This window comes from Puma concolor, chromosome D2 (assembly GCF_028749965.1).
Source record: "Puma concolor isolate L17-30 chromosome D2, mPumCon1.1.hap2, whole genome shotgun sequence".
NCBI lineage: Eukaryota > Metazoa > Chordata > Mammalia > Carnivora > Felidae > Puma > Puma concolor.
The window spans coordinates 79,517,561-79,531,462 of NC_141677.1; the positions used below are offsets into that span (position 1 = coordinate 79,517,561).

The 13,902-nt window shown below is 50.1% G+C and overlaps 1 protein-coding gene across 1 annotated transcript in view; it reads left to right on the plus strand.

The window, feature by feature from the left end:
* Nucleotides 1-13,157: 13,157 nt before the first annotated feature.
* DMBT1 (deleted in malignant brain tumors 1) overlaps nucleotides 13,158-13,902 on the plus strand; it is a 76,615-nt gene continuing 75,870 nt past the window's right edge. The window contains exon 1 of the mRNA XM_086679467.1: nucleotides 13,158-13,304. Coding sequence (XP_086535593.1) covers nucleotides 13,244-13,304 — 61 coding nt within the window. The 5' untranslated portion in view covers nucleotides 13,158-13,243. The remainder of the gene's footprint in view (nucleotides 13,305-13,902) is intronic.

The following is a 13,902-nucleotide window of genomic DNA, read 5'->3' on the forward strand; positions in this document are numbered from 1 at the left end:
CTTACAAGAGCTGATGCTACCTTTCCCAGAAATGTCCAGGATCTTCTGGATGGATGGCATCCCCAAGGCCCAGCTGAAGCCCTAAACTGCTCTGTGAGGTCTGGATAGGTCCCTCAAACCCGTGGACTTGGCTTCCAAGAGCCCCCTGGCATGTACCGCCCCCAGACACAGCACAGCCAGCCTCTGTGCTCTTAGTGATTCCACTTTTACCTTTTACATAAAAAAATATTTGTGAGATAATAGTTCAAAACAACCAGTGACTTTCTATTTATCAAAAGCAGATAGGTAACGTAGATGAAGGCCTGAATTCGTAGATGCCTAGGCACTGCCAGGTGCCACCTCATAAATCTTTTTCTAGCATAGATTTAACTCTTATCTATTCCCCAGATCCAAGCTTAGAAAGGTCTTTAATTTCACTCAAGTCCATTTTCTTAAAGCCATATGCCTCCCGAGGACTCCAGCCCACGTCTCCAGTGCCAGTTCTGGGGCAGAGGCCTTTAAGGGGCCAAGTGGTTTTCATGGGTTATTTTCCGATGTGCCAGTGACCTTTCTCCACGGCTGGATTGTAAGTTCCTTCAGGCAAGGATCATTTTCTTCTTCCTAGTAGCTTTCCAGACCCCTGGCACAGCACTGGGTATGATTACACACTCTAAATATGCGTGTGCCTCCAAGCATCCCAACGCAGGCACACTGCCCTCTCTTGTTCCTCCGTCTGTCTTTATAAAACTCATCTCTCACCACTCTCCTCCTCAAGACCCTGCCAGGGCTCCCCATTTCGCACTGAATTAGACACAGAGTCCTTCAGGAGTTATTGAAGACCCTCACCGTGCGGCCCAAACCGCTTTTCTGCTATTCTCAAATGAATCCGAATTTCCTCCTGGCCCTGCTCAGAGTGTCTCTCTGGGTGTGCCCCAGAATCATCTGGGAAATTTGAACAGAAGAATCTCCAGGCCCAACACCAGAGTCAGTGTATCAGAGCGTCAGGGTGTGGGGCCAAGGCGTCTGTGTTTTAAACTAGTTTTGTCTTCTACGCGACCCAGCACAGCTCTGTGACCCCGATCTTAGAATGAGTAGCCACGGCCGCCTGCCACTGTGTGTAGCTTTTATAGAAAAAAACAAAACGGAAATGGAGCAAGCCCCTACCCTGTGTAAGTTTCTACGGTTCGATTAAGACAGCTTCCAGAGGACCTGGAGAAAGTAGCTTGTTGTTTTTCTGTCCCCAGGACACAAGGCCACAAGGCAATAGGAGGCAAGGTGGTTTCTGGTTCAACCAGGAAGCCAACTTGGAAAAATCTGGCCCTCTTATCTTTACTTTTATCGAGCAGCTCTCTCTGCAGCTTGCTATGGGTTGGCAGTGCATTATTGAAAAGTAGCAAGGCGACAGGCCATTAGAAATCGGTAAAGAGGCAGCATACGGACCGGGAAGACGCTTGACTAGAGGGGGTCAGGAGACTGGGTTCCAGACTCAGGCGGCTTGGGCAAGACACATCACCTTCTGGGGCTCAGTTTCCTCCCTGGAAAATAAGGGGCATTGATTAAGCGATCTCGAAATTCTCTCTCTCTTTTAAAATGTTTTTATTTTTGAGAGAGAGAGAGAGAAAGCAGGGAAGGGACAGAGAGAAGGGGACAGAGGATCTCAAGCAAGCTCTGTGCTGATAGCAGAGAGCCAGAGGCAGGGCTTGAACTCACGAACTGTGAGATCATGAACTGAGCCGAAGTTGGATGCTCAACTGACTGAGCCACCCAGGCGCCCCTGAATTCTCTTTTTGTCTTGGGAAGATATGTCAGAAAACAGCCTCTTCTAACCTATTTTGTTGATTTCTTTAAAAAAATTTTTTTAATGTTTATTTATTTTTGAGAGAGAAAGAGAGAGAGAGACAGAGACAGAGCACGAGCGGGGGAGGGGCAGAGAGAGAGGGAGACACAGAATCTGAAACAGGCTCCAGGCTCGGAGCTGTCAGCACAGTGCCCGACGCAGGACTCGAACTCACAAACCGCGAGATCATGACCTGAGCTGAAGTCGGACGCCCAACTGACTGAGCCACCCAGACGCCCCTATTTTGTTGATTCTAACATATATGTGTTTTGCCCCGTTTTTAACATGTCTCAAATTGGGAATCATCTGCAGTCGAGATACACTTTTAATGTATTTTACACTCTTCCTCTCTCGACGTGGTCACTTCATCCAATGGCAAGACTTACACAGAACCCGTGACACACGGTGATGGAGGATATTCTGCATATTTTATGTGGCGGACGCTGCCTTTCTCTCTTTGTCGAATATATGGCTTCCCCCCCCGCCCCCCTTCTTCTTGGTTTCTGAGGAGAGAAGAGATAGTTCTATAGAATTCTTGAGGGAATAACAGTGTTAGAAGAAAAACTACCCTTCCCAGAGGAGGTTTGTTAGCCCAAGTAGGGCTTGAACACAGTACCTGGGCAGCCAGCGGTGAAGACGAGGAGGAGGAGGAGGGAGTAGGGGATCCAGATGTGGCGCCTCTCGTATGAGACAGATTCTTGCACATCTGTCTGCATATAAAAGTGACAGCCTCCCAAGAGTTTTGGGTGCTAGAAAATAGAGCGGGATGGACGGTTTTAATCAAGTCAAAGGCAACATTCCTGTCAGGCAGGAAGTGAAAGGCAGCAGAAACCTATCTCTGGGCTGCACAGGCCACCTCAGCGTTCCAAGGGCCCCCCAGAGAGGAGCCACTCGTTGGAGCTGATGCTGGAGGGGAGGAAGGGGCACGGGAGCACAACCAATCCCTCAACCTCCTTGTCACACCCCTGTCACCTCTGGCATGTGGGACTCTGGTTGGAAAGCCACTGTCCTTCACCGAGGTAATCTGTCCCTGAGGCCATTCTTTTCAGGGAGACACTTCTTTTCAGGCCTCAGGAATAAGAAAAGTAATGCCTCTCAGAGCAACAACTGGGCTCAGTCTCGTGCTGATCTTGTTTCCTTCTTTGCTTTGACGCTAGGAAGCACAGGGCCCCAATTTCAGTTGACGTGGAGCAAATCCGGTCCCCTGGTGGAGGGCCTTATCGTATTTCCGGTTATGGTTTGTGATTTTATCCTGGCTTTGTTTTCCTAGCTTACCGTTAGTTTTCCATATACGTGCTCTCAAACATTTCTTTTTTGCTGGGACTCTGTATGCGGTTTTGAAAATGGCATGAAATTGTTTGGGAGCAAGGGCCCAGCCCAACATGGCGCGTGAGCAAGAGACCCACTGTGAGGGTGGCGACCCTGGTGGCCATGAGAGAGAAAAGTCTTCGTGGAGGGAAGCAAGAGAGATTCATCGGGTTTTCTGAGACATGGTGGGGCCACGACAGAGAAGGAAGGAGAACTTGAATAAATTTCTCCGGGAGGAATGAGAAACGGTTAAAGCCCATCCCATGCCCTGGGACTTTTGACGTGAAGAAAAGGTTGAACCTTGGCACGCCTCCCAGTCTGGAGCCCCTCTGCAGAGCCCAAGCCACGCTGGGAGTGACCCCAGATGTGATGGAGGGCTCAGCTGCTCCACCCCAGCCTTGGGTAAGAGCAGTTCCTCCCACAGGGCTGGTTCTCTCTGGCCTGGGGCCAGCTCCCTGCAGAGCTGGACCCCTGGCACTAATCTCAGCCTGATCAAAACCACCCTATAAGGCCATGGAAAAAATGTGTTTGCCCGATTATATCCAATGAAATGGTGGGTCAGCCATCTCCTAGGGATACTGCCTGTGCACACACATGCATGCTCACATGTGCACACACACACACACACACACACACACTTGCACTGGCTCTCTGGGCTTCATGTTGTAATAAGGAAGAAGGAAATATGAATGAAACATTTCTCACTCAAGGAACTAGCTTGAGAGTCAGAGGCAGCTTTGTGGAGGCCATCAACCGTGGCTTCCTTCTTCACTGGACACGCATAAGAAGTCCATTATGGCTGTGCTGCTCTTAAGCTCTGGGGACACCAGTAGCACTTTTGTTTCTTTGGTTTGGCTAGCTGTCGTGTGCTTGTCATTACCCCGTATGCATTTAAGGCTCTTCCTTTGTTCCAATTTCCTTGGAGGTATAGGACTTGTTGTGGTTTTCAACACCACCTGTCAAGGCCATGACAAAAACTGACTTGGTGATTGTTGGCGAGCAAAGCAGTGGATTTGAACCACTGCCTTAAACCCAATGTGAACCAGTTCTCCAGAGTGGAGGGGCCGAGGTGATGGTTTCCTTGTCTCCAGGGCCACCCCTGTCACCTGAGCTCACTCAGAACTCCAGCCAATGTGGGCAACAGATGATCCCCTTTTTAAATAAAAAGCTTTCCTCTTGGGTGATGTGTGTCCTTTGAGCTGCTTCCCTTGGCCCACTTTGCTTGGAGGTCAGAGCCACTGCCTCCTTCCTCAGTATCAGAATGAGAGCCAGACAGAGGCAGCATCTCTGAGCCTGGAGGGCAGGCGGCTTGGACCCAATGGGGGCCCTGCTAGCCTCCCCTCATGTTGAGCCTCCAATCCTGGGGTGAAGCGTGGAGATGGGCAGCACTGGGAATAGTCATGCTGGGTTTGAATCTGGATCCTTTACCACCAGCATCACCCACTCCCGTGAGCCAACACTGCTCTCTTCCTTGTTCCCTTTCCCTCCTCTGCCCTCCCTGCCCCGTGTTGCCTCACTGGCTTGAAAGGCTCCCACTCCTTGTTGTTGTTGTTTTTAAATGTTTATTTACTTACTTTGAGAGACAGAGAGAGAGAGAGAGAGAGAGAGAGAGAGAGAGAGAGAGAGAATCCCAAGCAGACTCTATGCTCAGGGCAGAGAGATCATGACCTGAGCTGAAATCATCAAGAGTTGGACGCTTAACCAACTATGCCACCCAGGTGCCCCAAGGATCACACGCCTTATTAAAGGTGAAAGAGGGTGGTGGGCAGAGGGTAGACGCCCACATCAAACCACCCCAACCAGAACACTGGTGGGAGCAGAGGTGGGTTCCAGCAGTCAAGGCTCTGGGATAAGAAGTAAGAATCAGGACCCTCAGGACAACTAGACACATGGTCCCTATGTGAGCCTGGGCCCTGCTATTGAGCCTGGTCTTAATGTAGAACACATGAGGATTGCCCTGAAGCCTTCAGCAGAACAATGGATCCATCCTGTGTTGTTAAAAGGTCACTGTAGCTTCTGGATGGAGTCCAGATTGGAAGGGGGCAAAGGGACTGTGGGGCCAGTCCAGGTTTGAAGGTGGGGGGGGAGGGGGAAGGCCCTGGGGCTGTGCAGTGAAGCGAGTAGCCTTCACCAGCCAGGGCCCTGGCCCTTCTTCGCTGGGGACACCCTTGTGGGTTTCTGCCACTGGACCAGGGATGGCACCACCAGACTGAAGATGTACTGGTCCGAGGCAAAGCAGGAAAACAAGGCCTCTTCTCGGGAAGGACCGTCCTTGAATCTGAGCTTCTGTCACTCTTGTCTCTTTGTGGTTAAATGTCCATTAGTTTATGAAATGGTGGTGGTGAAAATTGGGCTTTAAATACATTTTCATTTGCCAATAAAAGATGGCGGCATTGTGTTAGTCCCAAAACAAAATTTGTCTGCAAATGGACGGGCCCGTTACAGCGAAGGTTTGGAAACAACAGGCCCACCTCCTGCCTAAAGCGTGGCACCCGGCAGAGTCTCTCAGTTCTTGGACCCTCTTCCCAGTGACCTTTCTTTATTCCCCACGGCCATGCCCTGGGCCTTAGAAACTTCCAGAACCTCAGCCTGTTGCTGCCAGACCCCAGTACTGGCATAGAGCCTTCACCTTCTCCTGTCCTTAGCTCCCCACAGATGTGACAGACCCAGACCTCACCTCACTGGCACCCCTGTGCCCCCCCGCCCCCCAAATTCATTGGCTACCCCACCCCAGCTTCACTTCTTTCCTTTCATCACACCCATGAGCTTCACCTTCCAGACCCCTGAAACCACCGGACAGTTTTCTCCACCCTCCCCTGGGCCTGGGCCCCTCTGATTTGTGGCTCAATCTCAGCCACACTGGCTGCTTGTTAGACCTTCAGTGCATCTTTCCCAGGGCCCCTCCCCCATCCCCTACAGGCTTAAATCAACTGAATGTGCAGATTAGGCTTTTGCGCAGGTGGAGATGGCTAGCAGGTAGCAAAAGACAGGGGAAGCAGGGGCCGGGTAGAGAATCAGGGTCAAAGGTGCAAAGCCATGGGTGTAGATGGAGTCCATCAGGAGGCGGGAGAGCAGGGGGCTGAGGTAGAGCCCAGAAAAGCACCCATTGTCCCCAGTGCCCCCCTTCCTCCTGTGTTCCCTGTCTCAGGCAGTGTCTCCTTTACTTGGTGGCCCATTGACTCAAAGCAGAGCCGGACATTCTGGGCTCCCCCACCTCCTTTGCCTTATTCCCCCCGCATCCAGTAGACCCTGGCTTCAGTTCCTGTCCCCCCTGAAATCTCCCCCACTGCCACTGGCCCTGCCACATTCCTGCAGGGCAGGGCCGTGCTTTACTCAAATGTGTGCCCCTGGTTGGGGATGCGAGCCAGGCATGTGCGGGTGCACCTTGAGGTTTGTTTTGTGCAGCTCGCCTGTGAGCGAGCTGGAGGGCTTGCTGAAGCACGGATTACTAGGACCTGCTCTGCAGCCTAAGATGTTGCACTTCTGACCAGTCCTCAGGTGATGCTGATGTGGGTTCAGGAACCACACTTTGAGAACCAGTGGTTCAGTGCATCAATGTCTGGAGTGTTCAAGGTATGTCCTGATCCATCTGGAGGGAACCGGGTCCTTCGTCCTTCAGGGCCCCAAGCAGCAACTAGGATGAACCTAGATGCCTTGCTTTCAGTGGTGCCTCATTCCACTGATTCCTACTACTTTTCCAGTCCGTTCTAACACTGCAATTATCCTTACAGATGCCTGGTGAAAATCCTGCCATCCAGGACTGGTGCAGTTGATTTTTAGACTCAAGGACAAGTCTGATTTGTGCTGCATTTAATCATGTTTAGCTTCACCAGCTGCTCAGTCTTTTTAGATTGTTGTGCATACCGGTGGTATCTTTGGTTTCTGTTCATCCCTCTTTATATGTCTTTTCCCAGCCACGGGTAGAGGTGTTGAAGGAGACGAGGATGAGGGACTATCTTATGGTGCAGGATGCCCTCTGGATAGACACTGACCAATCATCAGCCCCTTTGGATCCCAAGACTTCTCCTAAAATAACTAAATCTCAGCCTTTTAATTTGGCAAAACGACCACCAATGCAACTTGGATTGAACACAAATAATGGCATGAACCAAATTGGCCGTGGCCCCGGTTCTCGCATGCTCCGGCTGGAGGTGGCCTACTGAAGAGTCTCCTGTATCTCTTCCATAGCAGGGGCTGCAACGTTGGGGAATTGCGGGTGCACTCCTAACCACAAGCATTTAGAGGTGCCCAGAATAGTTCTTTGTGCAGAAACTTCCCAAGGACAATGACAGGTTCCATTATCTTGATAAGAGTTTCTTTTGGAGACCATCCAGTTTCCTTGTTCCCATTCTTTGCTCACCAAACAAACTCTTGGTATATAATTTGGTCTTTCAAGCAGACTGGTTCTGGAGCCAAAGTATACTCCTATTGTAAATGAACGAATTGGCCCCTGGCTTACCAATTAGTGTCTGGTGAGTATAATTACTGTTACTGGATTTACTAGAATCCGATCACCCTGGGGCGAATTGAACTTGAAAAGGCTAACACTCCATGATGCTGCCATCCTATGTGAGGGTGCTCCCACTGTCCCCCAGGCTCCTTCCCCCTGCTTCCTTCACTTTGTCCTTGGACTTTTGCTCTCAGGGGTTCCCTGTTCAGGTATAATAACCCCCCTGGAGAGCAGTGCACTGGGCTTCACTAACCTGTGCCTCAGTGGGAAAGAGTTGGAAATAACTCTGGGGAAGATGGTGATCGTTGGTGAAGGAGAGATGGCTCCTGGGTGTCTAAGGGGAGGGAGAGAAAGGGAAAGACAGGTAGCAGAGAGGAACTGGGAAGCCACAGGTTTGGTTTCCTTTTATTTTCCCATTTTGTTGTGAGCCGACTCTGGACAGCAGCTGCCTATGAGGCTTCCAGTTGTGTTGGTCTAGATCTCATGTTGTCCTTAAAAATATTCTCCCTTCACTCTTTTGGGGACAGGCCACTTAGTGTCTTTCATAGGACCCGTGTCAAAAAATTCTGCACCTGTCCCGAGGACCTCAGAGCTTGTTTTCTTTCTCTACCCATTCCTTTGAATGTTTCCGAATATCAAGATGTCCTTTGGTGGATAGCACTCAAACCCAAGACCCACCATTTGGTTGGAAATACAATCTCTTAGGGGTAGGTGGGGAGGGCTTTGGGGTTTAGTGGAAAAATACCAGGCCCTGGAGTCCCACTTTTGATTCAAGCTCCGGTTCTGCCATTTTCTAGCGGTGTGATTTGAGTAAGTTACCTAACCTCTCTGAGACTCAGATTCCTCTGAAGCAGTTACCGAGCTAGTGTGATATTTTGGGCACCTCATTCAAAGTAGTTCTTCCTACCACTGATACTCTATTCTATCGCCTTTTTCATTTCCTTCATAATTCTTATCACAATCTGAAATGCTTCTTTCTACTTATTCACTTCTTGTCTATTGTCTGTGTTGCTCTAGTTTGTAAAGCCCATGAGGGCAGGGATTATGTCTCCCTGGCTTTGGACTTTAGCCCCATTACCTAGAGCAGTGCCTGGCACATCGTAAGTAGTCAGGACATATTTGCTAAGTAAGCAGATGAATAAACAGCATTATCTTTTACATGTACTCAATACCCAGTTAACATAGAAGTCACTCTGTGTGAACAGTCCTGGTCTCCTTCTTTCGGATCTGCTCATGTCCATTCAGTCAATTCCATCTGCAAATATTTCTTGATATTTCTTGATACCTACTATGTGCTAAGCATTGTTCTAGATTCTGGGGATATAGCAGACACGAATCCTTGCCTTGTAGAGCTTGTATTGTAGTGGGAGCAGATAGGCAAAACGGTAAAGACATAAAATATAAGGAGGCCAGATGGTGAGAAGCACTGTGGAGAATGGTGAGCCAGGAAGGGGTTAGGGAGGCCTAAATAGGGGTGGTTAGGAAAGGCTGCAAGGGGGAAATACGTATCAGAAAAAATCTGAAGGATGGAAGGGAGTGAACTCACAGATTTGTGGGGGAAAATCTTCCAGGCAGAGAAAACAGCAAGTGCAAAGGCCCTGAGGCTGGACTATCACTGGAGTGTGCTGAGAGGAGAGGCTATGGGGGCTGCTCTGTGGGGCTTATAAACCATGCCAGGGCTTGCAGCATTATTTTGAGAAAGATGAGAGTAAGATGATCAGACTTCTATTTTTCAAGGGTCATTCGAGTGTTTCTTTCTGGAAGATTCTGCAGTTGGATTGTGTCCTGATGGACAGCAAGCTGTATCAATCCTCCTACTCTCCATTCTTCTGATGGGAGGCCGTTTCTGTTGGGAGCTGTCCTGGACACCGGCCTGGCTCTGTGTGTCACCTCCTGTCTCTGGATCACAGAGTCCCCAGCTCGAGGCCGCATGTTGGTGACCCTGGAAAACAGGAGCGGGGACTGCTCTTGATAACCCACCTTCAACAGCCAATGCCTGATGAGCACCTGCTCTGCTTGAGGCACCGTGATTACAGAGGAGCAGCAGGAAACCCTGAGACAGCTTGCTCTTCAGATCGTGGTGGGGCTGGATGGGGCGGGGGGTCCCTTGTAGCCTGGTCGGGAAGACGGGCTTTCTGAGATCAAAGCTGACTGGTACCGTATGCATCATACACATTGTGCACGAAGGGTTATTAGAACGGTAACAATGGCTAGCCGTTCTGCTGTGGTACTTAGCAAGGGCAAAATCAGATTTTGGAGGTCAGCCTGACACCCGAAGGTGAGCCGTGGTCACACAGACTTCTGGGACCCAGTGGCCAGAAACAAACAGCAATATCCGAAGACGCCCACCCCTTCCCACCCAGGCTCCCCAGCCTTCTGCCTGCACCCTTAGCTCAGCGACCCTGGTCCGTCCCAGTCACAGGGCCCCTGGGCTCAGAGATCAGACACCCTGCAGAGGCGATGGGAACCTGTGTTGCCTCCAGCCCCCCAGAGGGGCAGGCAGGGCACTTGCCTGTGGGTGGAGCCAATCTTTGAAAGAAAGCGGGGCTTAGGCCACGTAAGCTGAGGGCAGTTGCCTGCCCTGGGGAATCTGCCTGGAACCCCAGCTCAGCATCGGGGCACTGCCTCTGGAGCCTCACTGGGCCTCTAGTTCTCCCTCCCGTAAAAGGAAGGGTAGAGCTCCCTCAAGGGATTCCCAGCTCTGCCCCAGGCTGCCTGAAGGAGGAAAGGGTGGTGGTGGGGGTGGTAAGCTGGAGGACGGTGAGCACAGGAAGGAGGAGGAGCTGTCTGAACTGGCACGGACCCCTCCTCCTCCGTTTTACATTTGGGGGCTTCCCACGAATTTCAATTTAGGAAAGGTTTCTAGTGCTGAAAAAAGTAAAAGCCATGTGCACGCCTCCAGGGTTCCAGTGAGGGCCATCCCTCTGGGACGGAGGTGGGGAGCTTGGTTCCACCTCCGGAGTCTGCAGGCAGGTGGCCATCAGTATGGTTTGCCTGGGGAAGGCCCTTCCCACGTGGGGCCTGCGTGCCGAGCCTCGGAGCTTTGATGAGCTGCTCTGTCCTGTTTTTCTTTTTTCAATTATTTATTTATTTAGAGAGCAAGCGAGGAAGGGACAGAGAGAGGGGGAGAGAGGATCCCAGGCAGGCTCCGCACTGATGTCACAGAGCCCGATGCATGAACTGGGCTCTACCCATGAACCGTGAGATGATGAGCCAAAATCAAGAGTTGGCTTAACCCCCCGAGCCAGCCAGGCGCCCCTGTTCTGTTGTTCTTAATGGCAGCTCCGTAGCTCCAGTCTTCCATCCGGATGTGCTGTTCACGCAGATGCTTCTAAGCCAGTGGGCAGGGGAAAGGGAGAGGGAGCAGATGCTGCTGGAGGGCTGGGTTCCCCCAGAACCCTCCTCTACACACAGGAAGGCCTCTCTGAACAGGGTCTTATAACCAACAAAGGGCCTTGGGACAAGGTGGGTTTCTGGTGATGAAGGACCTACCTGGTGGTGCCCTCAACCCCATTGTGTCCATCCCGCACGTTAGGGACATCCACCTTCTTCCTGCTCCACTGACATTAGCCATTTTCCCACCTGGGACACATCCCCAAGTGGCTTTGAAATGACAGGTAGGTCCCCTCCACTTCCCTCTCCCTGGAGTCTTCTGAAAAAAAAAAAAAAAGCACACACGCCCTTGTTTTTTTTGGCTCTTTACTACTGATCAAAGAGGAAGAAGAACAGAGTCACCAAAATAACGAAAATGGGGATACTGTGCCATTGGGAAAATCACACTAAGCTCTCGAGAAGGATGCTCCCGGTCTGGGCAGAGCCATCGACGAAGCTTGCTTCCCAGGCTCCTGGCAGGATACCCTCCTGCTTCCCTTCTCACACAGTCCAGAAAGTCATGCCTTGTTCTTCGCTGGCTCTTCCCACTGCTGGTCACTGGATGACCCTTGTTTATACTTCGACACTACGTTTAGGTGTCCCCTTTTCTGAGAAACTGCCTCTGCCATCTGGTTTAGATACATTTTCTGTACGTTCCCATCACAACTTGTATTAATACTTACTGCCCCCTGTTGTAATTGTCAGCATGTGCATCTGTCTCTGTGACCAAGCAGTGTGCTTTGTTCAGTGAGGGAAAGATACATTTACCCTCTTTCTCCCTCACAGATATTTCTTACTCCGACCACCACTTTTCTCTGCTGTGCTCAAGGCAGACATCACTAAGCTGTAAGAGCTCCCCTGTTTTGATGATCCCAGACCTGGCTTCATGACCAGCCTCGGCCCAGCCCACCAGGATCCAAACTAGCATAACCCCTGGCAGAGGAATCCGATGTGCTGTCTGGTCTTAGGCATCCCTAGGAGATGTGTATCCTTGCCCTCTAGTCCCCTGAGACCTACCAATTCTTGGACTGACAGCAGGAGAATGAAAATCAATGAGGCTATCCTGCGGAAACGTGCCAACTTTCATCAAGGGGAGAAGCAGAACTTGGGAAGAGCTGTAGGATTAAAAACAAAATCCCCGGGGGGTGAACGTATCTTCTATCTGAATGAAGCGAAGTGTAGACGCCCAGCCTTGAATCCTGACTGGCATGAGTTCATGGTATCCTTCTAGAATGACACACCAGGAGACCACAGGTTATTGGCTCATGGCAAGGAAACCAAGGTGTCATCTGATAGCCTCGGTGTCTCAGCTGAGAGGCAGGGCACTGCTCCTCCAGGTCAGCATGACAGGCAAGTCCTGCAAATGCTTCTACCAAGGGTTACCAACCACCAAGAGCACTTTGATCAAAATACGAGACAGGCAACCTTGGGGAGAGTGGGGGGTTTACCAAAGTCTGGTGATAAAGACTGGGGGTCCCAAAGGGAAAAGTGATACCTACATGACAAACCCAAGGAGAGGGACCGTTTGTAAGGTAGGAGGAGGTCAGGGGCAGGCTTTGTGGGTTTGCCAAGCTCCGAGAGTTACACAACGTGAACGTCAAGGGCCAAGAAATCAGAGCCTGTGAGATGGTCGGAGGGGGTTTGGCCTGAGGTTTGGTTTCTCAGCTCCCGTGCTATGGGATTAGTGTGAGAGCCAGAAGATGGTGGAAGCTAGGTCGAGCCCACGGAATCTATGAACTCACCCCTCGTACCTTCTACTTTCCAATCATGTTGTTCTCCAAAGCAAGGGGCCAACAAGGGCATGCACTGCCAGAACAAATCATCCCAAAGAGATGATTTCCCCTTGGCACCACGTTCTATGTTTGCCCAGCAGCCCACATCCTGCTATGCCCCACTCTTGGGGCTGACTTCCCCAAAGTTTATTCAAATTCTCCAAGATTACACTTAAGCCTGTATTCAGAGAGCACCTGAGAGTCTTACAGGTTCACCTAAAAGGAAGTTGGGAATTGTATCACTGTCAGTGTGTCTGCAGTTGGAGAATGGCCAGATCGTTCACAGAGCAATCAATCTAACACACCTAAGTTGTTCCCACAGATTAACCATCAACTGTTAGCAAAAGTCCTCACTTCCTTTACACTGATTTATGGCAATCGCTTCTCGGCCTTTTGGCTAAGATCAAGTGTACACTGATTTATGGCAGCAGTAGAAATATACCACCCTCGTGGGCACGCCTCCTTTCAGCTGGGAACCTATAAATGTCAAGGTATTTTTCTTCCAGTTGAGAAGAACCCAGCAAAATGGGGATCTCCACGGTCATCTTCCAAATATGTCTTTTACTGGGTCCAGTTCTATCTACAGGTATTATATCTAATTATTATATTCATTAATTTCGCTCCTGCAAATCCAAATCATAGCAAATTGTATCTACTTATTCTCTGGTGTTAGAATTTCCATCTCGAGGGGAGTTTTGTATCAAGGAGGAGGCAAGTCTTTGCTGATAATTGTCATTGCGAGTACTTAGAAGGAATGGCTCTTTTCTCCCCCCTTTTGTTTCTGGCTGAGAAATACAATAGTTGTACTTAGAAAAAGTCGATCATTATGTCAGTGTTTTCAGCGAGTAGCTCAACTAAGGAAATGATTGATTGGCCTTAGAAAAATCCCTGGTGTTATGGAAAAGTGTGTGTGTATTATTAAGAGGCCCTAAAATTTTGATCGTTGCTTGAGGACATGGTTTGTGTACTATAAAAACGGGCAGTAAGACTGCCCCTGAAAATGCTCATTACGTGACTTATTTCTGCAGGTATATCTGGCTTGGTAATATTTACAGGCCAAAGAGCTGAGCACAGACAAGATCATTAAGACTCGAAATTTGTGTCTGTCACTCACCGCTTTAGAAGCTCAACAACTCATGGATATCTTTGTGTTCTTAGAGTGTCAGGTGGTCAAACGGACACAG